At 56.2% G+C, this 27468-nt stretch overlaps 1 protein-coding gene across 2 annotated transcripts in view; it reads left to right on the top strand.

Annotated features, from left to right (window-relative positions):
• Positions 1 to 26502, top strand: part of TMEM184B (transmembrane protein 184B) — a 46769-nt gene extending 20267 nt beyond the window's left edge. Inside the window, exons 2-10 of one of the 2 annotated variants that reach the window (XM_043965870.1) lie at positions 3653 to 3898; positions 4512 to 4677; positions 10312 to 10402; positions 11119 to 11194; positions 19124 to 19215; positions 19924 to 20093; positions 21076 to 21270; positions 23106 to 23126; positions 24236 to 26502. In XM_043965870.1, the coding sequence (XP_043821805.1) occupies positions 3707 to 3898; positions 4512 to 4677; positions 10312 to 10402; positions 11119 to 11194; positions 19124 to 19215; positions 19924 to 20093; positions 21076 to 21270; positions 23106 to 23126; positions 24236 to 24480 (1248 nt within the window). In that variant the 5' untranslated portion in view covers positions 3653 to 3706 and the 3' untranslated portion in view covers positions 24481 to 26502. The remainder of the gene's footprint in view (positions 1 to 3652; positions 3899 to 4511; positions 4678 to 10311; positions 10403 to 11118; positions 11195 to 19123; positions 19216 to 19923; positions 20094 to 21075; positions 21271 to 23105; positions 23127 to 24235) is intronic. The other variant, XM_043965871.1, reaches the window with a different exon arrangement.
• Positions 26503 to 27468: the final 966 nt, after the last annotated feature.

The following is a 27468-nucleotide window of genomic DNA, read 5'->3' as shown; positions in this document are numbered from 1 at the left end:
TTCACTTTGCATCAGCTCATGTAAGTCTTTCCCGTTTTTTCTGAGAGCATCCTGCTCTTCATTTCTTATAGCACAATAGCATTCCATTGTAATCCCATACCACAGTTTTCTTGGCCATTCCCCAATCAATGAGCATCCCCTCAATTTCCAATTCTTTGCCACCAGAAAAGAGCAGCTAGAAATATTTTTGCGCCTATGGGTTCCTTTCCTTTTTGTTTTTTGATCTCCCTTTGGATACAGGCCCAGCGGTGGTATTGCTGGGTCAAAGGGTATGCGTGGTCTTATAGCCCTTTGTCCCTCAAGGCTCTTGCTCCGTGGAGGGGTCGATGGGGCACTCTTTCACAACCTCCATGGAAATTGGCAGTACCTGGGATCCTCTTTCAAGGAAGGCCCGGAATGACCTGATTTTTGGCTTTGGGAGGCCTTGGCAGGCCTGAGCGCGTTTATGTGGAGCCCGGAGAGGTTGGAAGGCTGAAGGCTCCAACGTGTTTCCTAGTAGGCCTGTCCTGCCTAATGATGCCGGACATCTGACTAGGTGTGGCTTCCCCTCCTGGTTTCCATTGGCCTCTGGGTAAAGGGATTACAAAGGACTGCCCAAGCTCTCAGTCAGAAAACAAAGGGGGTTCTGTGGCTTTGTTTGGAACGGTAGAAAGCAGCTGGGAAAAGACAAATGATTCAGCACTGTTCTGGACTTGGGTTCTTTAGATGGGGGCCCACAGGAGAAAAGAAGGAAGAGGGAGAAGTTCAGAGGGAGCGGCTGGAGAACCCCCTGCATCTGGGGGTTCTAGTCTCGGTGCTGTGCCCTGACATTCTTGGCTCCAGGGATTTGCAGCCATCTTGGTGCATCCTGGACCTCAGGGAGCCCCTAGGATTCCTCAGAACAGGTCTAGGAGAGGCCTAGGCTAGGATGCCTTGGGTTACAGAGGAAACCAGTGACAGTGAAGCAACTATCAAAAGAATTGCTTTAAACCAGTCCCCAGGCTCCAGTTTTAGAGCCCCTCCCTGGCCTCCTCAGACCCTCTGCTGGCCTGTTTTGTGACAGCCAACGGCTGCATTACCACAGGACGCAGCCCCCTCTGTTCCAGAATATGTGGCCTGTTTAGGCCTCCTTTGCTGGAATCTGCTTCCCAGCCTGATCCCTGATTAACCAATGACTCCGCCGTGCCACCCCCTCCAGCTGTTAGAACACTCTTCCTGAGACACCAGTCTGGCCTTTCATTCATTCTCTGCCTGGGAAGCTTTCCCTCCTTCCCTGCTGACTCAAGATTAGAACCTGGCTCCTGGGCCAGGCCCTGAAGGCTCACCAGTCTGGTTCCAAGCCGCAGTTCCTGACCTCATTCCCCCCCTCACTGAGGCCCAGCCAAGCCTCCCTTTCCTTCTTATATCAGCCGAAGTTCTCCCAGGTGCCCGGAGTGCCTTCCCCATGACCTTTAACCTCTGGCTTTCTCTGTCCAGCGTTTCTTTAGCCCCGATGTTACCTCCCTCCTTTGTGACGCTCTCCCCGATCCCCCTCCCCTAGTGGTCGGTACTCTCTCCCTCCTTTCTCGTTTCTCCGTGTGAGCCCCTCACTGAGGCCCAGCGTTGGTCAGATCTCCCCTCTTGAAGGTCTCCACAACGAAGAGGTTGAACTAGATGATCTTGGAGGTCCAGTCCTAGATCTGGGGTCCTGTGATATTGCTCAGTATGTGTCTGTGTTGAATAAGTGCTCATCCAACTCCTGCTCACATACTTGCAGAGATGGAGAACTCCCTACCTGCCAACATTGCACCTTGCCTTTTGGGGAGTTAGAAAAGCCTTGTGTCAGAGTAAAAGCGACTTCCCTCAAACTTCCACCAGGTGGGCCTGGTTCCAGCCTCTGACAGGAGGTGGCAGAGATGATATGCTCTGGTCCTGATGCTGAGTGTCTGACCTGGCATCCCTGACTGTTAGTAGTCCCTGCTTCAGGTGCCTCCCAGGAGACTTTTCTGAGTTTTCCAGATGTTACCTTCTGCCTCACCCTCAATCCCTGTCCCTTTTCATGGATTTGTGTCTATCCTGTAGTTATCTGGGTACTAGTGGAGTGTAAGCTACCTGCGGGCAGGACCGTCCTGCCTCCTGTCCATTTCATGGTTTGGTCGAGAGGACATGTGTCATAAATGTATCTTGGATGGTGATGTTGCCTTGGGAGCCGGAAGGTAATTAGTACTGGCTGTCGGGCTGACACACTGGTCTGGGTTTGTTTGCTGAGCCCCATTTTGGTGTAGCATCAGCTCTGGCTGGGAACTGAGTCAGGGATTATCTGGTCCAGCCCCTGCCTCTAGAAATAGACGGCATAATGATCATGGATTAAGAACTGGAAGAGACCTTAGCCGTTTCTACCAGAGTGGTAGGTACACATCGAAGCACTTGGTGGTACTGTCGTTGACATTTCCCGACAGCAGGTGGAGGAATTAATTCAGCTTGGGAGGGTGGCACTTACAACAGATGCCAACAGGTGGCAGCAGCGAGCCCCGACCCATGGGAATGGGGCACACGTGTTCTGGGAGTTTAGAGAGAGGTTCCGGCAGGCCCAGTCTCAAAAGTGGCCATGAGACCTATTGGTCTGTCCCACCCTCTCCTGAGTTAGAGGGACATACCCCATGAGAGGCCCCAGATACAGTAGAGGGGGCATCAGACTTGGAGTCCCAGCTATGGCACATGTGGCTGTTGCTTTTCAGAGCCTCAGTTTCCCCATCTGTGAAATGGACACAAGCATTCTATAACTGCATTTATATAACTGAAACAAGATTCACCATGGGTGTGTGTGTGTGTGTGTGTGTGTGTGTGCGTGCACGCATACATATGTACATATGGTGGGGTAGTGTTAGTTTCTGTAGAAATCGGTGGAAAGGCCGGAGAACAAGACAGGGGACTCTCATGATGACAACTCTAAAGATCAAGTCATTTTGCTGAGGAAGGGTATGGGCCACTACAGCCCAGCTGAATGGATACGAGTACCTGAGGCCTGGGTACTAGGCAGGCAGATGGTTGCCCCTCTGCTGGTGTTCAGAAGGGCATTTATTTGGAACTTTTTATCACCTGGTGCCCGCCTCCCCATCCCCATCCAGCCTTCTTCTGCCTTACTCCCTGGCACATACTCTTCTGTTCAGTGATGACGGCCCCCTGGCTGGTCCTTGAACAAGGCCCTCCATCTCTGGCTTGGGGCATTCTCTCTGGCTGGCCCGCAGGCCTGGAACACCCTCCTTCCTCCACTCTGATGACTGACCTTCCTGGCTTCCATTGAGTCCCAAGTAAAATCCTCCTTCCTCCTGGAAGTCTTCCCCCATCCCTCTGTTTTTTTGTTTTGGGGGTTTTTTTGGTGGGGCAATGAGGGTTAAGTGACTTGCCCAGGGTCACACAACTAGTACATGTCAAGTGTCCTCCTGAATCCAGGACCGGTGCTTTATCTACTATAGTGCCACCTAGCTTCCCCCCATCCCTCTTAATTGCACTGTGCTCCCACTGTTAATCATTTCCTAAGTGTTTGTTCCTTGTCTCCCTCCTTTAGATTGTAAGGTCCTTGAGGGTAGGGCCTGTCTTTAACCTGGCGCATTGGGGGCTTCTGGCCTGTTTATCGCTTGATCGAGGAGGAGGACCCCTGACCTCATACCGGGCTGCTTTCCTCCCCCTCCAGGGTCGCTTCCCGCTCCCAGGGCTTCCCTAAGGGAAGCCGTCGCTGAGAAGCACCATGATGGTGACCCAGGCTGTGCTGGCCCCCGAGCCGGCCTCCCCGCCCACCACAGCCGCGCCCCCCAGCTTCTCCTGGATCCCCGAGGGCAGCCCAACCGCTGTGGAGCAGCCCATCTTCCTGATGACCACGGCCGCTCAGGCCATCTCCGGCTTCTTTGTGTGGACGGCTCTGCTCATCACTGGCCACCAGGTGAGCCTCAGCGCCATGGCCTCTCTCCCTGCGGGGCCTCTGGACACCCTGGCCCCTCCAGATTTCATTGACTTCCCTAATCCCCGGCCCCAGCAGACGGAGGCTGGATTGTTAGACCTGTTGGTGGCCTCCTGTCCAACTCCATGGGCTGCCTGTCTGGGGGGCCCCCCTGGGCTGGGGGAGCAGGCTCATGTTCCAGCCCACTTCCTGTTAGTCTTTAACTTCCCAATAGCCCAGGAAGCCTGATGGGGGCGGGGAGTCCTTTCACTGACCAGAGCCAGTGCTGATGCCCACTACAAAGGCAATCAGTGACTTGGGCATGGCAGGAATTTTCCCATGTTATACTTGGAGCAGCAGAAGCTGCAGGAGGTGCCAGTAACTGCTGGAGCTGGGCTTTGAACCCTGTGCTGAAAGGGGAAACTGAGGCCGACGATGGTCGTGTCTGGGCTCATGTGGTGATTGGGCATGTGTCCTGGCCTTGTGCCTCCCCCTTTGTCCAGTGACCTCCAGATTCCCACGGTCTCTTGGAGGCCCGGGGCGGGGGGAGGGGGGGGAGGCAGGCCCTGCGCCCCCTCCCCCAGGCTCATGGTGCCATTCCTGACTCTGTCCGCAGATCTACAGACACCTGCGCTGCTACAGCTGCCCCAATGAGCAGCGCTACATCGTCCGCATCCTCTTCATTGTGCCCATCTATGCCTTCGACTCCTGGCTCAGCCTCCTCTTCTTCACCAATGACCAGTACTACGTCTACTTTGGCACTGTACGCGACTGCTACGAGGGTAAGGCCCTGGGCGCCAGGGGAGGGGGCGTTGCCCCTGGTCTGGGGAGCCTCGATGCCAGGTGGTGCCTGCTTCTCTCAGGCATCCACTGCTGCTGTTGCCCATGAAGCCCCCGAGCTTTAGGCTTTGCTTAATGTTGGGGTAGGCACACCCAGCCTCAGTGTCCCTAGGTCATGGTTGGCTCAAAGGCAGGTCTCAGGGGTGCGTCATTCGCTGAGCTGGGGGTGTGCCCAGGCATACTTCCCCTTGTATAGACTGGGGAATGGGAAGCGCCCTTTAGTGCCAATGAGCAGAGTTGGGGCAGAAGCTCCCAAGCCTCTTCCCACCCAGGGCAGCTGCCCCCAACAGACTTTCTCTGGCCCCATCCTGATGGGGGATGGGGACAGCACGTAAGTGGGCAGACATCCCCACCATACCTGTAGCCCGTCCTCATTGCTTTGTTGCCCTCCCAGGCCCACTTGCGGGCACGCTGAGCTGCCCAAGGGGCCAGGTGGCCAGAGCTCCTTCTGTTCCCTCTCTCCAGTCTGGAGCATGGCCCCCAGAAGAGGCTGCCGTGCTCCCCGTTGGTGGAGTATTGCCCTGCTGCAGTCCACTCCTGCCCCCACTTACAGATGGAGAAGCTGAGGCTTGGTGCAGCTGGGGTTTGTCTGTGGCCATGTGGTGACTGGGCCTGGAAGCGCGAGCCCAGGGCTCTCTCTGCTCTGTCCACCACCCTGACCATCAGGCCCATGGGGGAAGAAATAGCGCCTTTTCCTAGAAGCACCAGCCTCTTCCCATGCCCTACGTGCTGCCAGGAAGCCCCCACTCCACCCCCATTGATAAGGAAACTGAGGCGGCACGAGACGAGCACATGCTCTGCCAGGGCAGGAGCCCAGCGGGCCCCTCAGGAACTCTCCCTCTCAGTGGAGTCAGCTCAGCATCTGGAGTCCCAGGGGAAGCCACCGGGGCCTCCCAGGTCTGAGGCTGCACCAGGACTGGCTCCTGGGGAGGGCAGCAAAGGGCCCAGTGTGCTCCTGGGGTAGCTCCCCAGGACAGCTCCTCTGTTTGCCTTGGCCCGGGGATGGGGCCTCCCGCAGAATAGAAGGGGGGCAAGGGGTCCTGGCTAGCCCTCTCTGGCCCAGGGGCTGGGCAGCTTCCTAAGCCCTTGGACAAAGCCCCAGAGGTGGTGGCAGATGGTGGGCTGGCCCTTCCTGGCCCCACAGGCCAGCTTTGTTCCCCTCCTGCTGCCTTCCCCCACAGCGCCTGCCTGTCAGAGCCGAGCAGGAAGTCTGTGGCCGGGGAATCTCGTCTCCTGGCAACGTCATTCTCCCCTCCCTTTCTCAGAGGGTGTTTGCAAACATCAGAACATCTGCTGGGGGGTCGGGCCGCCTGAAAGGTCACCCACCGGCTCTTGGTGTCTCTCCTCAGTGGCTCCCACTTCCTGTCTTACCTTTTTGAGCACCTGGGCTGGCTTTTCTTCAGCTCTCTTTTGGTGCCTTGTTGGCCGGCCAGGTGTTCAGAGGCAGCTGTGCCTTCTTGAAGCTGGAGAATGGGGCACGTGTGCGTGTGTGCATGTGTGTATCTGTGTGTGTGTGTGTGTGTGTGTATGTGTGTATATATCTGTCTGTGTCCGTGTCTGTGTGTCTGTGTCCATGTGTGTGTTTCTGGAGGGGAGGGTGATTCTCACGGTGCTTCTTTACTTCTCTCATTTTGCCCTCCCCTGACTTCTGGGAAGGGCTGGGGGTGGGAGGGGTGGAAGGGGGCGGGGGGTGTCCTATACTTTATGGAAGAGGAAGAGAGTTAAGCTGTCATGGATTTCGGGGCTTCTCTGGGTTTATTTTCATTTTCCTTCTCTCTAGGCTTGTTATTTGCCAGATTTCCATCAAAGTGCACACGGGGAGGTCCCAGACTTGTAGTGGAGTAGGTTTGTGATAGCCCACAGGGGCTGAGCTATGCAAGGAATGGGAGGGCTCAGGTCAGCAGAGGAGGTCATGTAGTCCACTCCCCTGACCCAGGTATGGATCCCCAAGAGGGAATTATCTCCTTTCCTTGAAAGGAACCTTGGGTGATCCCAGGCCCCAGGGGTGTGGCCCTTCCTTTTACAGACTAGGGAATGGTGACGGAGAATGCTGAGGTTGCTCACCCAGCCAGAATGAGCCGGGCTTCGAGGCCGGGCCTGGGATTCCCGATGCAGAGCCATGGCCCCCAGAGCCCGCAGCCCCAGGCCCCAGGAGGCCTTTGGCAGAGCCTCTAGCTCTGACATCAAGGAGGGGTTTGCTCATCCGGAGGGTATGCCCCTCCCACTCCTCCTCCAGGCCTTGCTCTGGCCAAGGCCAGCTTCCTGGCTGGCTTCGTTAGCATCCACTGAGGGGGGCACGAGAGTGGAGAGAAGGAGAGGGAGAGAGGCCCAGGAAATGAACCAGCACAGGGGAGTGCGGTGTCCGCCGCCCGGCCATGACCCTTCATGTCTGGCCTGCGACTGCCCAGGACAGCCATGATCCTGGAAGAAGACTGGATAGGCTGAGTGACCCCAGTGAGGAAACGGCCCCTGAGCTGAAGGGAAGCGTGGCAGATGTGAGGGGTCACAGGCCAAGCCAGCGGGAGCCTCACAGGCCATCCAACCCAGCCCCCCATTTTACAGATGAAGAAACTGAGGCACAGAGAGGGGTCCTAGGATCCTAGGTCCAGGGGAGGAAACTAAGGCCCAGAAAGTTAAGTGACTTGTTCAAGGCCTCTCAGCGACTGTGTGTCTCAGGCAGCATTTCATTAGCGCTGACGGATGTCCGGCCATCCAGGTCCAGCGGTATTCCGTGTAAGCTCTTGCCTTCTTCCAAGTGCTGTTCTCAGCACTGGGCATAGCAGTGAGAGGGGAGGGAGCCGGAGGAGACAGAGGGCCGGCCCTGGGCCCTGGGAGGAAGAAGCTGAGCCGAGCAGGTCAGAAGGCGGGGCGCCTCACCCCCACTTTGGGGGCATCTCAGGTCAGAGGCCTGAGAATTCTGGAGGCTCTTTCCTTGCTATGATTATTCAGGAATAGGTTACGGGAGAAGCTACGAGAGTTCCTTAGTGGGTGTCTGTGCCCTCTTTCTGTCCTTGGTTTCTGGGAGGGGGCACTGGAACCACCCTTCACCTGGGCTTGAGGGCGGGTAGTGAGTGGCAGGGGAGGGGGCACAGGGGCATCGGGGGCATGGCCTTGGAAGGCAAGCCACGGCTTTCCTCTGCCTCCTGCCTCAAGACCGAGGCTCTGCCTCTCAGACTGTCCTTAAAAGCCAGGGCGCGGGGCAGCTAGATGGCGCAGTGGTTAAGGTACCAGCCCTGGAGTCAGGAGGACCTGAGTTCAAATCCGGCCTCAGACACTTGACACTTACTAGCTGTGTGACCCTGGGCAAGTCACTTAACCCCCACTGCCTACAAAAAACCAAAAAAAACCCAAAACAAAACCAAAAACAAAAAAAAAAAGCCAGGGCGCGTGGGAGATGATCCCTCAGCTGTTTGCAGTCACAACTCTATTTTAAATCTAGTTAAACAGCCTCGCTGAGGGCAGAATTCTTGTTTCCTCATTTGACTGTGGCCTCTCACCCTTCCTGGACCAGCTTTGTTGTGTGTACGCTGGAGACGGCTGCCCCAGCCAACAGGGCAGGGTGTGGACAGACTTCCCAATTTGCCCCTGGGTCTGCCTCATTCTCGGGCCCCTGCCGGTATCCAAGAGCTCCTGCCACTAGGGGGTCAGCAGAAGACTCTTCTTGAGCCCAACTGACAGAGGTGGGACCCCTGTGAGAGAGCCTCGGGCTGTCCCCAGTGGGCTCAGTCCCAGGCTTCTGCAGGGAGAAGCGTAGCTAGTGGGCGGCCCAGAACAGAGCAGGGCCATCTCCACTGAATTGTTAGAAGGGTGACATCTAGACCAAGGAAGCCGCCAGTCCTGCCACCTTTTGCCCTGTTCTCGGCGCTCCTCCGGAGCGGAGCTTTGTATTGGACCCCACGTAGGGTCGAGTAACTGAGGGTCTCTCCCAGCTGGGCAGTGTCTGAATTTAGATTGCTGGAGGCTTGGGAAGCCGGTCCACCCAAAGACCAAGCTTGGGGCGTTCTGCCAGTCCCTTCTCTAATAATGAGTGAGTGATAAGAGGGGTGCGGCTTTCCCTCCCCCATGAGCACAGGTCCTGGAGGCTGATGCACCACGGCTGCTGTCCACCCTCCAAAGCCACCCGAGTGATGGTCCTTAAGGGCAGATGTGCCCACCTTCCTCCCCTACTCGGCCAACTCCAGGGACCTCCTCTTGCCTCCTGTCCGGGGGCTCTGACCTTTTGCGTGTCCTGGCCCTCTTGGGTAGTTGGTGAAACCCTTGGATCCTCTTCCAAATCATGTTTTTAAAAGCAAAAATACAAAGGAAACCAACTGTGTTGAAATAGTTGCGTTTCCCAAGGGGCCTGGGATCAGCTTGGAGAGTCCTTTGCCCCCTCGTCCCATCCTGGCTTTCTAGCCTCCCTCGCCCACACTCTTCCATCCTGTTCCTCATAGGCGACATTCCAGACGCCATACGCTCTGCCAGGAATGCCCCCCTTGTCCCTCCCACCTCATAGAAGCCTCCCCCATTGTATGAAGCCTCTCTGATCCCCCAGCTGCCCGTGGCCTCCCTCCCACGTGACCTTGTGTCCAGAACGTACGTGGTTTTTGTCTCTTACACTAGACTGTGAGCTTGTTTCCCTCTGTGCCGCCGTCACCAGCTGGTCGGTCAGTTGTCATCCTCACTCCACACAGCTTTGCCCTTGTTCCCCTTGTCCGTGAATCTCTGAAAGGGACTCTTGCTGGTTTCCTGGCCTCTGCTGGTCATCACCCTCCATGTGATGAGGCTGGCACCTGCCGGCCTTGTGTCTTCCCCTGACTGTGATGGGCAGGTGGGCATTTCCTCTGGGTCTCTCCCTGTCACTGTATCTCGGTGCCATTCACGTCCCTTCCTGTTCCTGAGAACTAGTATCAATATGATTTCTTCAGAGTTCAGATTTGGGATTTTCAGGGCCATGTTTTCTCCCTCACACCCCTCCCCTGTTGAGAACCTCCATTAGAAACACGGATGGTCAAGTGAAACAATCGATAGCTCCCTTGTACTGGACACGAAGAAGCCTCTTCTCTCAGTGGCTCCAGGGAGGAAGTAGTGCTGGGTTTGCTGAGAAAACTGGGCTTCTGGGGGTGGAGGGACCTGCCCCTGGATAGGGGCATACATACATGGTTGTGGAACCAGGACCAGAACCCTGGTCTGAGTCCAGCATCCCTTCCACACCCTCCTCCCCTTGACTCTGCCTCGCCTCATCAGTCCCGTCTCCTGTCCTCCATCATGCCGTCTTCCTCTGAGTATGTCTAGCATTGTCCTTGGAGCCTCTGTGGCTGGTGCAGACGATGCGATGGGATGGGGGGAGGTCCTCGTTCTTAGGACTGCCCCAGACCCCATTTGTGCCAGTGCAGGGTGGGCAGCAGATCTCTGCACCGTCACTGCTATTCTCCCTCGTATTCTGTGCCCATGTGGTGGGGGTGCTCGCTTTGGACAAGCCGGTGTCACTTGCTGTGCCCAGCTCTGGGCATTGAGTCCATGGGGCAGTGAAGCTGCTGCCATCTCGGTTGTCTTTCAGAAGTTGATGTGTGGCCTCTTGGGTCTTTTCTCCACAGCTTTTGTCATCTACAACTTTCTGAGTCTCTGCTATGAATACCTTGGAGGAGAGAGTGCCATTATGTCAGAGATCCGAGGAAGATCCATTGAGTGAGTATCTGGCCTTCCCTGGAGGCCCGCTGCCCTTGGCGGCTCTGCCCCTCTCCCCCAAACTCTGTCTCTTTGTTCCCCTGGGCCTGACCATCTCAGGAGTGGACAAGGCCTCCCTGCCTCAGTTTTCCTCCTGGTTAGCACACGTTGTGTCCACCCCGGCCAAAGCTCCACGTGAGGGGTGCTGCTTATTCTGGCCCATCTCTCCACCTCTTGTGGTGCCTGGCCTCTGTGCAGCTCTCGTGGTGCCACGTGTGCAGAGGTCAGGTGCCCAGGCCGCAGGGGCAGGAGAGGAGAAGATGGAGCCTGCCTTGTGCTCAGGGAGTTTGTGAGAACCCCCACATTCATTCAGCGGGTGAAACAGCCTCAGTCCCTGACCTGGCCAGCCCTGTGCCCATTAATGGACAGAGGTTCTCTGCCCTCTCTTTGGCCCTGAGTCTTTTTCCCTTTGAGCCCGTGTTCCCTGGGGTCTCTTCTGTAGCATGTCTACTTCTCTCCCTCCCTGGAGTCCTTGTTACCTCCCCTCTGCCCTCCTCGTTAGGCTGACCAGTCTAAGGGGCTAAGGGAAAGTACCACCCAAAGCCAAGCATTGTTATCTTAGGGCCTTCATTTGGACAGCCTCGGCGGTGCTCCCCAACCCAGTCACCCCACCCATCCCTTACCTCCCACCATTGGGGGGTTCTGGTTTTCTGCCCACTTACTTGTCTCTCCTTTAGGTCAAGCTGCATGTACGGTACCTGCTGCCTCTGGGGGAAGACGTACTCGATTGGCTTCCTCAGGTTCTGCAAACAGGTATGAGCCCAAGGGCCACCTCCCTGTGCAGTGGGCACCTCCCTGGGCAGTGGGCACCAGGTTCATGGACCAGCGAGGTGTCTCATTACCAGGGCTATTGAGGCAGAGGATTTGGGAACTGAAAGACCTGGGGGAGCAGAGACTTGAGTGCGGGCAGGGACAGATGAGAAAACAGAGGCAGGCCCATGGAGGAGAGGAGATCTGTCCAAGGTCACTCAGCTAGTGTTATCCGGACCAGGTCCTCTGACTCCTGACCCAGACTTCTCCAAGGGAGGAGAAGGGCAGGATTCCAAGGTAGCCACACACCCCTAGGCCTCAGTGGAAGGGCGACCCAGAGACCTGTCTCTTCTCATTTCCTTTCTAAATATGTGTCACCATAGGCCCCTGGGTACCATTCACCATCTCATTAGGGAAGTGTGAGTCCACGCTGGGAGTGCTTGGAAATCGATGCAGGAACCAGCACCCTAAGTGTCCCCGATGAGGCCCTTGTGGAGGAGGAACCAGCCCCAGACGCTTAGTCATTGTGTCTGGGCTTCAGTGCGTGGGGTGGAGCATTGTTAAACTCGTGGATGCTTTCCCTCAGCTGAGCCCGGCAAGCCGAGCCCGGAGGTCAGGAGGCCTTTGGGTTGTGGTTGGTGTGAGGGGCCTGACGAGGCAGATCCGGTGCGGGTCATCCAGACTCCTACTCCTCATCTCACAGCTGGGGTCCTGGCAGACACCCATTCTCCCGTCTCCTCGAGGCTCCCCAAGAATCCACCCGCGGAGCTGACACTTGGCTCACTGGGCAGCTCGGCCTTGGTCTTGCCTGAGGGGGTGAGCTGGGCCTGGACTCCAAGCCTGTCTCAGTCCTGTCCCAGCATCGTCTTTGGCCCCCTCAGCCCCAGCAGGAGAAGCAGGGCAAGCCCAGAAGCCAGCGGCAGCTTGGCCTTGGAAAGGTGGCCGAGGGGGGCTGGGGATGGCTGGGGTGGGGCGGTTCTGACCCCGGGGAGGAGGACGCCAGTCCTGTATCTCTCTCCATCCTCATGCTCGCTGCCCTGCTTCCTTCAAGATTCCACCACTCAACTTTCAGGGAAAGTCTAAACAGTCCCCAGATCAAAAGGATAAGCTCCTATCTTTGCCTCGTGACTCGGGTTTTTGGTTTTAATTTTGTCTTGTGCTCACCAGCTGTGTCACCTGATTACAGGCATTTCCCTTCCTGCCCTGTCAGGGTCTGAAGTCCTTTAAAATGGGATGGCTGTTCCAGCCTCAGACACTTGACACTTACTAGCTGTGTGACCCTGGGCAAGTCATTTAACCCCAATTGCCACACACAATCAAAATGGGATGGCTGAGACAGGCGAAAGGACTTACTTTAACCTTGAAGCCAGTTTGGTTAGATCGCCTGGTCCTTTCCCCATTGTACCTCCCCTCCCCTGCCATGTCCCCTTTCCACTTCTTTCATTTATTTATTTGTTTGTTTATTGCAGGGCAATGAGGGTTAAGTGACTTGCCTAGGGTCACACAGCTAGTGTCAAGTGTCTGAGGTTGGGTTTGAACTCACATCCTGAATCCAAGGCCAGTGCTTTATCCACTGTGCCACCTAGCTGCCCCCCCTGTCCACTTCTAAGTGTGAGCCCCGCAGAGCCCTGTGGGTTCTCTTCAGCACAACACCCGATAGGCCCTGGGCCTTAGCCAACCAGAATCCAGGGGGCCTGGCTCCTTTCTAATGATGGCCCCTCACCTCAGAGTAGTGTGCCCAACATGGGACTTGAACCAGTCACTTGTGACTAATGAGATTGATCCTTACTTTACTAACTGTGCTCTTGGTGGATATCACAGCAGCGGGCAGCATCCAACCAGGGCAGATCTAAGGAAAACGGACTGTCTTTGGTCAAGGACCACCGTCCCAGAGGGCACTGGCCATGCCCTCCTGGCACACGGTGGGTCAGAACCCATCAGCTGCCTGTCAGTCTGGGGCTGGTCTCTGGGCCCTGTATGCAGCGCCAAATACTTTACAGTCCCTGTAATCCCTGCCAGCCCCAGCACCATTTGGTACGGCAGACCGCTATCCCAGAATGCTTAGAAAGCTGTCAGCAGTGGCTTTGTTTCATGATGTTTTCTTCTAATCGGGGATGTGTTTTTGGGGTTGATGCAAAAGTCTGAGACATTTATACCTACTTGAGTCAAGTTGTAGTAGCTCTGATGAGCGTTACAGGCCAGTAATCAGAAGGGGCGACACAGACCCTGATCTGAAGCTTCGGTGGGATGAGGAGATGGTAGTGGAAGAGCATGTCAGCGGACCAGGCATCTGCTGTGCCAGAGAGCCTTCATCAGGGGCACGCCGTCAGTTTTCCAAACACCCTCCTGACTCGGCTCAGAGGGGTCCCTCACCAGTGGTCAGGGCATCAGGGGCTGAATTCTTGGACACATCATGTGGCCCCTTTCCACTTGTGCCATGATTTTAGAATTGTTGGTGAGATCCTTGTCTAGTGGCCTGTGGGCAGAACCAGGGCTGAGGTCGATGTCCCTTCCTGCGTCTTGGATCTCCATCTCCCCCCACCCCACCATGGCAGTCTGGAGAATCCCTGTATAAGGGGAAGGAAAGCAAATGACAAGGAAGTAGAGAATCATTTATTAAGTACTTGCTGTGTACGTGCCAGGCACTGTGCTATGGTATTTGATCCTCAACCAAAGCCCTGAGAGGCGGGCCCTCTTACTATTCTCCTTTAACAACTGAGAAAAATGAGGCAAGCAAGTTAAGTGCCTTGTGTCTGAAGCTGGCTTTGAACTCAGATCTTCCTGATTGTGGGCCCAGTGTTCCACCCACTGTCCTACCCGGCTCCTTTTGGAAATTTTCACTCAGTGCAGGGGACACTCCCAGATTCTCCAGGGAGAGATCATGAGGGAGCTGGTTCCATCCTTCATCCAAAGGCAGTAAAAGACATTCTTTTGTGAGATACTTGCTTAGATCTTCTTGTGGGGCTTAAAGGACTATTTGTGAAAAGATCAGGATAAACATAACTACAGCGTCTCACTAAGAGGTTAGAGGTGGAAAAATCTACAGATAACTCGTTTACAACCCAATTTATGACCCACCCAAATTAAAATGACGTGTATTTTAAATATTTGGTGACTTCAGGGCAATAGCAAGCAAAAGGGAAGATGGCTTTAAGAAAAATGTTGGAAAATATCACAAATGAGGCCAAAAATTTGTAGACAATCCAGGAACCTCCCCTCTATCTATTAAGAATGCTTTCTTCAGGGGGCAGCTAGGTGGTGCAGTGTATAGAGCACTAGCCCTGGAGTCAGGAGTACCTGAGTTCAAATCTGGCCTCAGACACTTAACAATTACTAGCTGTGTGACCCTGGGCAAGTCACTTAACCCTCGTTGCCCTGCCAAAAAAAACAAACAAAAAACAAAAACGAAGAATGCTTTCTTCAAAAAAATATTTGGGAGGCATTAGACATGATTAGTTCCAAATAACATACACACAATGTCATTTCTAAGATGTTAACAAGAAACTTCTGGGTGTTGATGTGGAAATTATTTCCGCATCAGTTGTCTGTGCAGTCAGTTGGTTAGAACAAAGATTGAAATCAATAATGACACTTAACCCCCACTGCCCTGCAAAAAAAAAAAAGAAATCAATAATGAAATGAGAAGAAGCTATTTCAGATAATTGAGACAATCCCAGTCTAAACTATTAAACAGGCTCTTGGTGCCTCCCAATGTCAAATGGATAAAAGAATATATATGGACACAGACTATCACTAGTTCTCAAGGAAGCTTAGTCCGTGTAAACTGATCAAACTACCGCAGCTATGAAATGCTTGACCCCCTTGCCAGCCAGAGGGGGAGTAGCTAGGGCGACACCAGTTCAGACTAGAATTTAACTTGAAGACCTTTTAACTCCTTCTTACAGTGGGGCACTGCTTTAGGCTGCCCTGTCCCAAGCTTCAGGGGGTCCAAGGTGGTATGATTTAAGGAGGGGCAGGTTCTTCCCTCATCTGGCCTGTGCTCTGGTCTGTAAATAACCCCAAGCCTACTTGCTATCCAGCCAGGAAACAAAAGTTTGTTTCGTTGGGTTAATGGCTCCAGTGAGCCTGTGTCCCGCCCACACCTGGACTGCCACCACTCAAAATTTCTTCCTGGTTCCCTGCCAGGGTAGAACGACTGAATTCTGCCTCATCTCCAGCAGAGACCCCTGTATTCTCCCCCCGGCCAACTGCTCGCCCCTCTCACCAGACTGTGAGCTTAGTTTCAGAAGACACTGGTGCTGCAGTACCCACCAGCAGATCTAGGGGTAAATTTCTTTAGCGTGGCCTGCCTGGGGCTGGATCTGTGTTGGCATAACCATGGGGTTGGACTCCACTCCCAGCCTGGTACAGAATACCCCCTCCTGATGAACTTCTAAGGTGTCTTTGACTGGAAAAAATGATCTCAGCCCATCCTTTTGTGGGTTCTGCTGCTCCAGGAATTGTCTTATGGCATTATTTGGAGTTTTTTGGAGTGATTGTTTTAGGAACTCCAAGAGCTTCCTGCCTTTCCTCCGCCATCTTTTAACTTGAAGATCTTACAGAGAAGGATGGTAGAAGATGTTGAGTAGTCCCCCTTCATAAAATGGCAAGATACCACAGAAGGAGAGCCCATTGACCGAAAGCTTAGTGGGAGATCAGGACATCTCAGCAGCACTTAGGAGTGAAACTGGAAGGGTGACTAACGGAATAAAATTCGGACATGCCTGCAGGATTTCTGTAATGGATTTTCTTCTCCATCAGTGACTCTGGGACCACTGCCTTCAGAAAGGCCCGGCTCTAAAGAGACAGGCGTTTGGTGCTGACAGCACCACGTTTTGAGGGATTGAGCCTTAAGATTCCTGAAAGAAGGCAAGACACCGAATGCTTGGAAAAATTATGGACCTCATTACACTTTTTTTAAAGGTTGTCGCCAGACGGTCCACTAACTCGTGTTTTCTTTACCATCTCAACAAGGTCGTCTACACCAGGGCTTCTTGGACTTTTTCCTTGACCCCAGGTGTATAGGTATATAAAATATATATACGTGACCTTTTACTGTTGCCAGATTTATCCCAACCTCCACATTTGATTATGACCCTATATGGGGTTGTGACCCACAGTCTAATAAGAAGCTTTGAACTACACTCTTATTGGGCTCAACCTGGATGGAGCTATGAGAGGGAAATAGGCAGGCTTTGGCAAATGATTTTCTACAGAGTTTACACAACTTTACATTACTCAGTTGCCTCAAAGTTGTAGAGAGAGGGGCAGCTAGGTGGCGCAATGGATAGAGCACCAGCCCTGGATTCAGGAGGACCTGAGTTCAAATTTGACCTCAGACACTTGACAGTTACTAGCTGTGTGACCCTGGGCAAGTCACTTAACCCCAGTTGCCTCACCAAAAAAAAAAAAAAAAAGTTGTAGAGAGAACAAGATCCAAATCTTTATGTTTGTATTATAGAAAACCATTTGATTTCATGGAACAAAATGGTCAGCCAGTCAGTCAACATCGATTAAGCACCTACTATGTGTCAGGCACTACACTAAGGGCCAGGGATACAAAAAGGGGCAAAAGACAGATGGTCCCTGCCCTCACAGAGTTCACAATCCCAACAAGCAAGAGCCAATCTGCCATTGCCATTGATAAATTGGTGCCCGCTAGAACACCATGGCCTGGAAGCTTTCTTCCGACTTCCTGTCTTCACGCACATCTGAAAAACAAGAAGTTTTTGGAAAATAGGTCAGAACTTTTTTCAGCTCTCTAGTTGATGAGCAGCAAACCTAAAACAGGGACACATGCTCACCCTTTCTTGAAGGAAATGGGGCCAGGGTGAATTCCAGATTGAAGAGAGATAAGGAGGTGCTCTGGGTGTCCCCATTGGCTGAGTATGTGGTACTGATTGCACAAAGCCTCCCAACATTGGAGAGTCTTCTATGTGAAATCCATCACCAAGCCAGAGCTCAATTTCATCCACACAGGAAAAACCAAGCGGATGAAAAGTGCCTTTTGTCCCAATGCTGGTGTGCAATTGGATGGTCAGAGCAGCGCATGTCTCTTGGACAGACCCTGCAGCTGGTCCACAAAGCGGGCCCAGAACTGAAGAGGAAAAGGAAAGCAGCTAGATGTCGCCTTCAGGAAATGGCTTAGTGCTCTTGGCCAGCCCCACACATCCTGGAATGGATTTTCAGAAAGGAATTTTCCTTTCTAAGGAAACCTAGGCCTGGTTTTTCATACCATTCTTTTTTCTAGTGATGTGATATGGCATGAGTTCCAGTGCTGTGAGTCATGAAATTCCAGTGTCTGAAGAATTAGAAGTTGTGGGATATTCCCATGTGAATGGAGGCGGCTCGGCTGAGAAATGGGGGCCCAGCCCCTGGAGAGGACCTGCCAAGTCTCTTTAGGACCAAGCAATAAATGGGGAGGGGTCTACTTTAGAGAAGCAGGGGAGGGGGTGAGGTCAGCATCGGCTGAGATCTGGCTCTGGGGAGGAACTCAGACATTGTTGGAGGGTTGGCTCTACTTAGAAGGGCAGCAAATCAAGTTTAGAAGTGAGACTCGAGAGGCAGGTGGTCACCTTGTCAGAGGCCAGGAATTGAGGCCTGGGGAAAGGACCCACCAGCCCGCCCTGCTCCTCTGGCTGTTTAGGGGGAGGGCATCATTTCCCATTTGGGTTTGTTCTCGACCTCTCTCTCCACCCCACCTCCACAGTTTTATCTGTAGAGAGGTGTAAAGGTTTCCATTGCCCGCTGCCAGTCACTTGGAGCCAGTGGCCCTGGGCATGGGTGTAGTTCCCGATCGATATCTCTATCACCCCCCTGGGTGATCTTGGACCCTCTCTGGACTTCCATTTCTTCATCTGTATAAAGAGAGGTTGGATTAGATTTTCAGTGTCCCTATCAGCTTTCAATTCTGTGGTGGAGGCAGCCTGGTAGTGGATAGGATGGAGAGAGTGTCAGACTTGGAGGCAGGAAGACCAGAGTTCAGATTCTGACTTCAGACACTCACCTCTTCAACTCTCGGCCTGTCTCCCCATCTGTGAAATGGGAATAGAAGTAGCATGTATCTCACAGGGTTGGCGTGAGCATCAAACGAGTGAAGGTGCACAAAACGAGTCACAAACCTTACAGCGCTCTGGAAAGGTGGTGGTTATACCTACTGTGGCCCTAACCCTTATTTTGCTCCGCCCTCACTGGATTAGTGCTCATCTCATGGACCCTGAGGGCAGAGAATTATCCTTGGAGCTAAGCAAGGGATTCTCTGCATTTACTGGGGCTGTGGAAGTCACCAGAGGGCCCCATCTAGACATATGCAGCCCTCCTGGGAGGCGTGCTAGGAGCTAGGGTACCTACAAGTTAAACGTGCCCAGAGAAGGCCGCTCTGAGCGGGGTGGCGTGGGCTGGCCCGGAAACCATCCTGTGAGGATTGGTTGTGGGATGTGGATGTGAGAGGCCCGAGGCCGAGCTCCTTGATGTGGCACACTAGAAGTGTTTGTTGTGGGGCAGCTACGTGGTGCAGTGCATAGAGCACTGGCCCTGGATTCAGGAGGACCTGAGTTCAAATTTGACCTCAGACACTTAATGCTTACTAGCTGTGTAACCCTGGGCAAGTCACTTAACCCCAATTGCCTTACAAAAAAAAAAAAAAAGTGTGTGTTGGAAGAGAAAGCCGGCTACTTGGCTCTAGATGTGTGGCTAGTGCTAGGTGTTGCTCCCCTACAGCCCTGCATCCAGCGTCCGAAGGGCAGCAGCATCTGGGCACACACCAGGGAAGCAGGGAGGACATTAGGGTCCATCTAGTAAAGCCCCTTCCTTCACCAAGGGGAGCCTGAGGCCCAGTGAGAAGAGGCAGGGGCTCCTTCCACTGTCCCTGGGGCTGCCCACAGTCCCCTCCCTGCTTATCTGCTTTCTCACCTTCTTTCTGGTTCCTTCCAGGCCACCCTGCAGTTCTGTGTGGTGAAACCCCTCATGGCCGTCAGCACAGTTATCCTCCAGGCCTTCGGAAAGTACCGGGACGGTGACTTTGAGTAAGCAGATGCTTTGGGGGAGGCGTAGCCCCCACCACAGTGGGGCTGGATTGAGGGCCGGGGGGAGTGGGGAGAGGAGGGAGAGGTGAGCTTTCCTCAGCTGAGAGTATGACCCTGGCAGGGGGCAGGGGCCAGGGGCTGGGGTTTGGGTGGGGAAGAACGTGTCTGTCTGTCTCTGTCTCTGTCTGTCTGTCTGGGCATGATCGGAAGGAGAGACCATGGCTGACAAGCAGAGTAAAATGACCGCATGCCTCTCACGGAAAAAGCCCCTGACTCTGCCCCAGTGGGCCCTGCCTGCTGATTCCCACAGATAGACCCTGGTTACCTAGGTGAAGGGATAAGAACACGAGTCAAAGCAAGGACCCTGGCAGGTGGGGAGAGGAAGCCTGGCGGGTGGGTCTGGTGGGACCTGGAGGTCATTCCTTGTGGAAGTCCCTCCTTGACCCTGCCCCCAGCCTGTGTGGACTCTCCCTGGTGCTGTGTGGAACCCAGGCTGGCATCCTTGGCGTGTGTGTGTGTGTGTGTGTGTGTGTGTGTGTGTGTGTGTGTAGGAAATACAGACTTACCTTCATTTCACCACACTGGGGGGACTCCTCCGCTGCCCAGCACGCAGCACCCTCTGCCAGGGCCTAAAGGATGGTGCCAGGACTCCCTGGCACTGGGCCCCACCAGGCCAGCGCCCGCTCACAATCTCCCCCCCCCCCACAGTGTGACCAGTGGCTACCTCTATGTGACGATCATCTACAACATCTCAGTCAGCCTGGCGCTCTACGCCCTCTTCCTGTTCTACTTTGCCACCCGGGAGCTGCTCAGCCCCTATAGCCCCGTCCTCAAATTCTTCATGGTCAAGTCGGTCATCTTTCTTTCCTTCTGGCAAGGTGAGGCTTCTCGCTGACCGCCAGGCCACCCGCCCTGCTGGGCAGAAAAAGACCTTGGCAAGCTACTGGGGCTGGGGGGCCCTGTGTCTTCCCTGGCCTCACTCCGGGCTCTTTCCTGAGCCGCCCACTTGTCGTCCTCACGGCACTGGTGGTGTCCCGTGATGAGTGAGTGATCAGGCTCGGAGCCGCCGGCCCATGGGAGTGTCTGTCCCTCAGGAGCCGGCCAGGCCACCATAGGTACTCAGCTGACCGGGACAGGTGGAACTCTGGGCACAGCTCGGTCCAAGGAAGCTTGGAGAAGGGAGTGTGGGGGGACCTTGGTCTCTGGAGGCTTAGTGGGCATTGTCTTCTTGACTGACCCTGCATTTCGCTGTGGTGAAGCCCAGACGTTCTCTTGGCCCTCGGCTGCTCGTGCCCGGGATGAACCCGGCCCCTCTGGCCTCAGGCAGTGGCAGTCCCACTTCCTGGGGTACACAGGCTGCTGGGGCAGGGCGGGGGGAGAGAATCTTCCCAGGACCCTCCCATGTGGAGCCTTTGTGGGCTGCCCAGCGTCCTTCCCTTCAGGCCTGTGGGCCCAGTGCTGCCCTCGAGCTGCTCAGGAGGCCTCTGGGATCACCCCGACATGATCAGGGCACCTTCCGACCTCCCTGGGTCCGTCTCCACTCCCTTCCCCAGCCCGGTCGCCCTCCTCAGCATGTGCTCTGTCCCATCCTGCATCAATCCCTCTTTAAACATGCCCTTCCTTGCTGAGCCCAGTGCCCCTGGCCTGGGGGCTGCCACCAGCTTAGCTCAAGGGTAGGGCTTCTCAGTGCAGCCTAAGGTACCATTGGGTCATCTTGCACTGCTGAGCTCCTAGACCCTTCAGACCCCAGGCTCTTCTTCACATGCAGATGTTGCCCGGCCCTACCTCCCCTCTCCTCTGCTTGTGCTGCTGATTTCTTGGAGCCTCTGATCATTGCCTTCTTGGTCCCCCTACCCTCAGGTATGCTTCTGGCCATCCTAGAGAAGTGTGGGGCCATCCCCAAGATCCACTCAGCCGAGGTGTCGGTCGGGGAGGGCACTGTGGCTGCCGGCTACCAGGACTTCATCATCTGTGTGGAAATGTTCTTTGCCTCCCTGGCCCTGCGCCACGCCTTCACCTACAAGGTCTATGCCGACAAACGACTCGATGCCCAAGGTAAGGGAATGGAGGGCGCGTGCCAGGGAGGCGGGGTGCACCTCGAGCGGGCTTCTGCCGATGCCCCCATTCATCCTTCCAGGATCCTTGTGGGGTCCAGACGGGGCAATGGGAAGCTCCCTGGTTTACAGTTAGGGACACTGAGGCTGGTTCAGTGATCGTGGGTGGGAGATCCGAGAGGAGGCCCAAGGCCTCCTTCATCTCAGCTACTCGGCCAACAAAGCCTCCCCTGGGGCCGGAAGCTGAGCTGGCCTGGGTTTGACCTGAGTCTGGACAGAGACCCCGAGAGAGGAGGGCTCCTCCTTGGTGCAGGGGAATGAGTGGCAGAGGTCTCACTCCTGAGCCCTACACGCTCCCTCCACAACATCTTCCTTTGCCCGTTGGTCTCTGAACTCCTCTGTGACATTGCCCTGGCACCAGGCATTTATTAAGCGCCTTCTGTTTCCTGAGCTCTGGGGAGACAGAGACTGGTCTTGGCTTGGAGCCCACTCTTGGGCAGTGTGAGTGTGTGCCCAGATTTGGAGCATCCACGCTCAAGACGACCGATGCTTTGACCCAGGAACGAGGGGGGGCTGGTCAGGGACAGGGCTGGACGTGTAGCGCCTGCCTGGGCTGTGGTGCTGGAACGCCCAGGAAACAGGTTTTTGTGACCCTAACCCTAACGTGCTCTCGCAGGAGGTGGTTGTCACCCTGGCCGCACCCTGGGGAGGTCCCACAGCCCTGCCCTGGGCATCCCCGGATTGTTTCCTGCTGTGCCCTCAGAAGGAAGTTGCTAGTGCTGGCCAAGATGCCCAGTCTTGGCGAGATTGCCCGCACCTCCACAAGCCCCAGGGCAGGCTGCCTGGGGGAGGGCATCCATCTGACAGATTTATCCGTTATGGCTGGGAGCGAGGGCCCCTGCTGGGCCCTGCAGAGGGTGCCGGTGGGATAGGACCAGCAGCCCTGTTCTGGAGCCTTGGAGCAAAGCGGGGCCACCTTGTCTCATGTTACAGAGGGGAAGCCGCTTTCACTCTGGCCCCCGTGGCCTGTCAGGGCTAGGGCTGGAGGGGGCGAGCTGCCTCCTTCCCCCACCCCCACAGGAGTGACCCAGGCCCCGAGCCAAGGGAAGATCCCAGGCTGGGGACAAGTCTTCCTAATGCTGTCAGGCCTGCCCAGAGGGTTCTGGGGTGCTGTGGCTGCACTAGTGACTCATGCTGGGCATGGCCCCTAGTGTGCCCACCCAGCAGGCCTGGGGCTGATCAGTCTCACCTTCCTGGCTGAGCCCCAGGCTGTTCCTCCTACAGGATTTCCTCGATGTCATCAGGCAGTGGTAGCCAATAACAGTCAGTCAGTGAGCGAGCACTTATTAAGCCCTCGTTGTATACCGGGCACTGTGCTAAGCCCAGAGAATCACAGAAAGCATAGAAACAGCCCCTTCCCTCCAGGAGCTCAGACTTGGGGCCCCAGGCCGGGCCCCAGGCTCCAGAGAGAAGGCAGCGGGCTTTGAAGGGAGCCAGGATTGGAGCAGGGGGCTGTGTTCCCCTTGAGTAGGGCCCCACAGCTGCCGGCCGCCACCCCCCAAGGGAAGGAGAAGGGGGTGATGCGCTTCGGGAGGGGGGCCTTGGACATGGACATGAGAGCCCAAGATGGACGGCCCCCCCCTCCCCAAAGTTGTGGGTCCCTGAGCTCAGGTGATTCCAGGGCTTTGCTGCGGCCCCAGGGGGTGCTTTGGTTGTTGGGAGTATCTTGTTCATTGAGTTATCTCCCGTCTTTCTGTCTCTGGTTCTCTCTCCCTCTGTCTCTGTCTGTCCCCTGTCCCCACCCCCATTCCCTGACTGGTTTCTGATGCTGCGCAGTGCCGGCGTATGGCCCCTACGGTAGGTGCTCTGGCCGTCGCGGCCTCCATCCTCACCTTTCCTCGCCATTCCTCGCTCAACAGCATGCCTCCATTCATTCCTTGTTCCCCTGCCCTTTCAGCCCAGACTGACCCCTGGGAGGGTGAGATCAGCAGGGGCCCAGGGCAGGTGCTGGTGTCCCCTGACCAGGGGTCCAGTCTTCCATCCCCTGGGGATGCTGGGAGCTCTGAGAGAGCCGGAAGTCGTGACGTCGTTAGTGTCGAGAGCTCCCTGCCTCTCCCCTCCTTTGTGTTGGAGAGCCCTCGCCACCAGCCTATGCCACTGGTCAAGGAGGCCTCTCGCCGAGCTCGGCCCGGCCCTGGGGCTGGCCCGACCCAGGCCAGGCCACCGAAGGACCCTCTGGAATTCTAGGGAGGCCTTGTCTCTCCTGGCATTGTCACCAGGTCAGAGACTCTCGGCCATTTGGGCTGGCACCCAGAGTGGGCTCTGACCCTGCTGGCCCCTCGCTGTCCAGCGGTGATGCGGCCGGGGGCACCCGCAGGCCCCCTCCTCCTCTCAGCTCAGGGTGTAGACATGACCTCTCTTGTCCATGGGCTCAGGCTGCCCTTCCCTGTCCAGTGCCCACAGGCCCCGTGACCTCCCCCACACAGCCATGGTCCCCTCCCCCTCCTTTCCTGTTATACCCATTTCCTTTCCCCTTCTCCCCAACCTCCAGTGGCTTCCTTCCCCTTGGGCTCTTTGGACTCAGATACCCCAGGAGCCGACCTCCGCTGCCCCTAGAAGTTCACCATCAGTGGCTGGTGACCAGCCACTGGCCCCTTCCCTAGCCATGGGAGGTGCGTCTCCTGCCCCCATGGCCTGCCTGGCCTGGCTGGCCAGACACCCCCCTCCCTCCCTGCCCTAGCGTGGCCCTGGCTTCCCTCTCATTGTCTCAACACCAAACAAACCCATCACAAAGCACTGGCCAAGTGTGGCGTCGTCATTCAGTGCCTGATTTGGGGCCTGGCCTCCAGGGGCCTCTTCTTGGGGATAGTCAGAGGGCCGCTTTAGTGGGGGCACTGGGGTGGGCAGGGGAGGGGGCGGGCTGCCCAGGTGCCACCTGATGGTCCTCTCCTGCCTCCTCTCTGCAGGCCGCTGCGCTCCCATGAAGAGCATCTCTAGCAGCCTCAAGGAGACCATGAACCCCCACGATATCGTGCAGGACGCCATCCACAATTTCTCCCCAGCCTACCAGCAGTACACGCAGCAGTCCACGCTGGAGCACGGCCCCTCCTGGAGGGATGGCGCCCACGTGCTGGCCCGCTCCCACAGCCTGGGTGGCGGCGGCCGGGACAACGAGAAGACCCTGCTGCTGAGCTCCGACGACGAATTCTAGGAGCCGCTGGGCCGGAGGACCGGGCTGCCCTCCCGCCCTCCCCGAGGCAAGGGGACGCTGGGAAGGAGCACAGCCTTGGAATCTTCCTTTAATTTATTGAACCAGAAACACTCGAGTCAGATCACTTCCCCATGGCAGGAGGAGCAGCCCAGCATCGGGCACCACCCACACGGGAACACGCCCGGGTTTGTCTCACGGGGAGTAACTCTAAGTGACGAGCCTGGTGGTCCCCTCGGCTTAGGGGACAGGGAACCTGGGAGAGAGCAGTCCGAGCACGTGGCTTGGGGGCCCTGCTGTGGTCCCCACCCCCATCCCCCAACGATTTCAGGGCATGGGGCACAGTGGCCCCTCCCACCTTCTCCCCCAGCCCTCCACACTTAGAGCTGGTGCCAAGCCAGCCCCAGGGATGGGACAGGGCGCAGCCCCCATTCCCCACCTCATTGTGCAATACTTCCCTCCCTCCTCCTTCCTTTGTTCCTGGTGGGTGTCTCAGCCTTGCTCCAGAGAGAGAAAGTGGAAGGAACCTGGGACCCTCTCTCCTTCACTCCCTCCTTCTGGAGGTAATGGGGCCATTCTTCACAGCATGGGCTTGCCAGGCAGAAGGGCTGCCGCCACCCACGGTACCCTCACAGGGGGCCCGCAGGCTGCTCCTACTGCCAGCTTCTCATGGAAACCAGGGGTGCCCAGCCCCAGCCTCCTCCAGAGACACCCCACCTTGTCCTCTGGGAGGACACTGCCTCTGGGCGGGGGTAGGAATCCCACGGTGGGCCTCAGGGTTGGTCATGGTCATTGATGTCTCAGCCCAATATCTCTAATGATTCCCAGCAGCCTGAATGCCAGTCCTCCACAGAGAGTCCAGAGGAGAAGGGAGGAAAGGAAATGAGGCCCAGCCCCCCGCCCCCAACACCCCTCCCCGCCCTCCGGCCTGGCCGGGCTTCCCAGAAGCCTTGTCTCTTGTGTGCCTTAGTTTCACTGCAGTCCCTTCCCCTGCCCTCCCAGCCAGGCGTGTCCACTCGCCCCAGCCCCCTCACTGGGAGCCGGCTGCTACCTGGACTTTGCCAGTAGGATCTCTGGGCTCTGAGGCCTGGGGGGCCCTCAGCAGGTTTCAGGATGCCCCCCACCCCCCATCCCTACCTTGAGGCCTCTTCCCAGGTGAGGAGGCAGGACCGGGCAGTAGAGGCCGAATGAGCAAATCTTACCTTGTAATTAATGAATCAGAATTCTGAAATGCATGAAACATCCACCTTGTCCCCTGGCCTTGTGGGGAGAGGGCTGTGGGAACCAGGGAGCCCCACCTTCAGGAGGGAAGGCTCCTGATTTTTGGGCCTTTCCTGAGAACAGATGAGGGGAGAGAGGCTTATTGATCGATACCTTCCCACCAAGGGTCTTCCTAGTGGCTTGGGCTGGGGGCTGGAGAGGTAAACCCCAGCGCGTGGGACAGCCCAGCGGGGGGCGGGAGGCCCCAGCCTCTCTTCCTGTGATCCTGGTGGTGAATCAGAAATGAGCTGCCCCCTCCCTGGGTGGAACCGGGCCCCCTGCCCCAACAAGGACAGGCCCAGCTGGTGCCCACCTGTCCTCAGCCACCGGGCAGATACATGGTCCCCTCTCCCTCCTCTGCTGTCGTCGCACCTCTGGGCCAGAGTGGCGGTGGCTGCCCCACGGTGAAGGCCTTTGCCAGAGCCCCCCTGGGGCAGCAGGCAGGAGGGGACCCTCCCTCCTGCTCTTTGTATGTGGCCCTTGCCCCCCCCCCTTTTTATGTTATTCTTTTCAGGTAGAGTAGCTCTTTGTATATAAAGAAGATGGGACACCTTCGTTGTATGATCCGAAAAGCCAGAGGCACCTAGTTTTGTACGACAGGCAGGACCCCTGCGGCTCCCCCAGGAAGCAGCTCCCTCTATTTTGGTCTCTGTGATATTTTCAAGGCGCCGGGACAGGAGCAAGCAGAGAAGCGGAGAGATTATATATATATATAAATATGTCTATCTATATATATATGAGATAATATAGATTGTACTGAAATCACTTTGGCCTCTGGGTGATTTGTCCCTGCTCCTCCTCCTGTAGATGTTGGGGCTGGTGGGCAGGGGTGCTCAAGGCACTACTCACGTGGTCCCAGAGGCTGGGGCCTAAAGGAGCCGAGCCTGTCTGTCAGAGCCCATGCTTCATGTCTCCCGTAGACCTGGGATAGGGCATCCTCAGCAGCCCAGGCTGGTATGGAAGCTAGAACAGAGCTTGGGCAGCTGCTGCTTAGTGAGGTGGTTCTAAGCCACGCTCGGCATCCAGCCCCATCCCTTGATGCTTGGGTGACCCTTCATGCTGCCTCCCGGGGCCCAGTCCTGGCAGGCTTGGGGTCAGGGATGGAGCCCTGTCTCACGGAGCACCCCAGGGGCCAAGTGTCATCCCACGTGCCCCTGGGCCTGGCATCCTCCCAGAGGGCCCCCTTTTCTGTGCCTCCCAGGGGCCCAGGGCCAGAGCCGTTCTGAAGCTGGCGCTGTGCCCGTAGGCTGAGCCAGGTGTGCATGAGGCTCGGGTGCCAGAAACCTTCGTGCCTCTGGAGGGCCTGGCCCTACTTGCTGACGTGGGCCCCCTGGAATGTAGCGGGGGTGGGGGAAATTCCCAAACAGCCTTTGACCTCTGTAAACATAGCTGCCTTGTCATGCCTCTTGGAGCTTCCTGCCCAGAGCCCAAGCTAGCAGCTGGCCCAGGCTGGGGGAGGGCTGAGCTCAGCACTCTGGGACGGTGGGGTCTCTCGCTCTTATTAGGGCCTGTGCTTAGCCCTCCTGGTGGCTGGGGAAATGACTGAATGATGCAGGATCACAGCATTCGAGCCCTCATACTAACCCCATCAAACAGAGTGGGCAAGGCTGTGCCTGGAGAAGCTGCTGTCCTCCCAGGACAGAGAATGGAGGGGCCCTCCTGGGGACCCAGTGTCCCGGGCCACTCGTCGGCTCACATTCAGCTCAGGAGCCCGGAGGGTTGGAGGCTTCC

This window comes from Dromiciops gliroides, chromosome 5 (assembly GCF_019393635.1).
Source record: "Dromiciops gliroides isolate mDroGli1 chromosome 5, mDroGli1.pri, whole genome shotgun sequence".
NCBI lineage: Eukaryota > Metazoa > Chordata > Mammalia > Microbiotheria > Microbiotheriidae > Dromiciops > Dromiciops gliroides.
The sequence above is the reverse complement of the archived record's forward strand: the minus strand, read 5'-3'. Positions and strand labels throughout refer to the sequence as shown.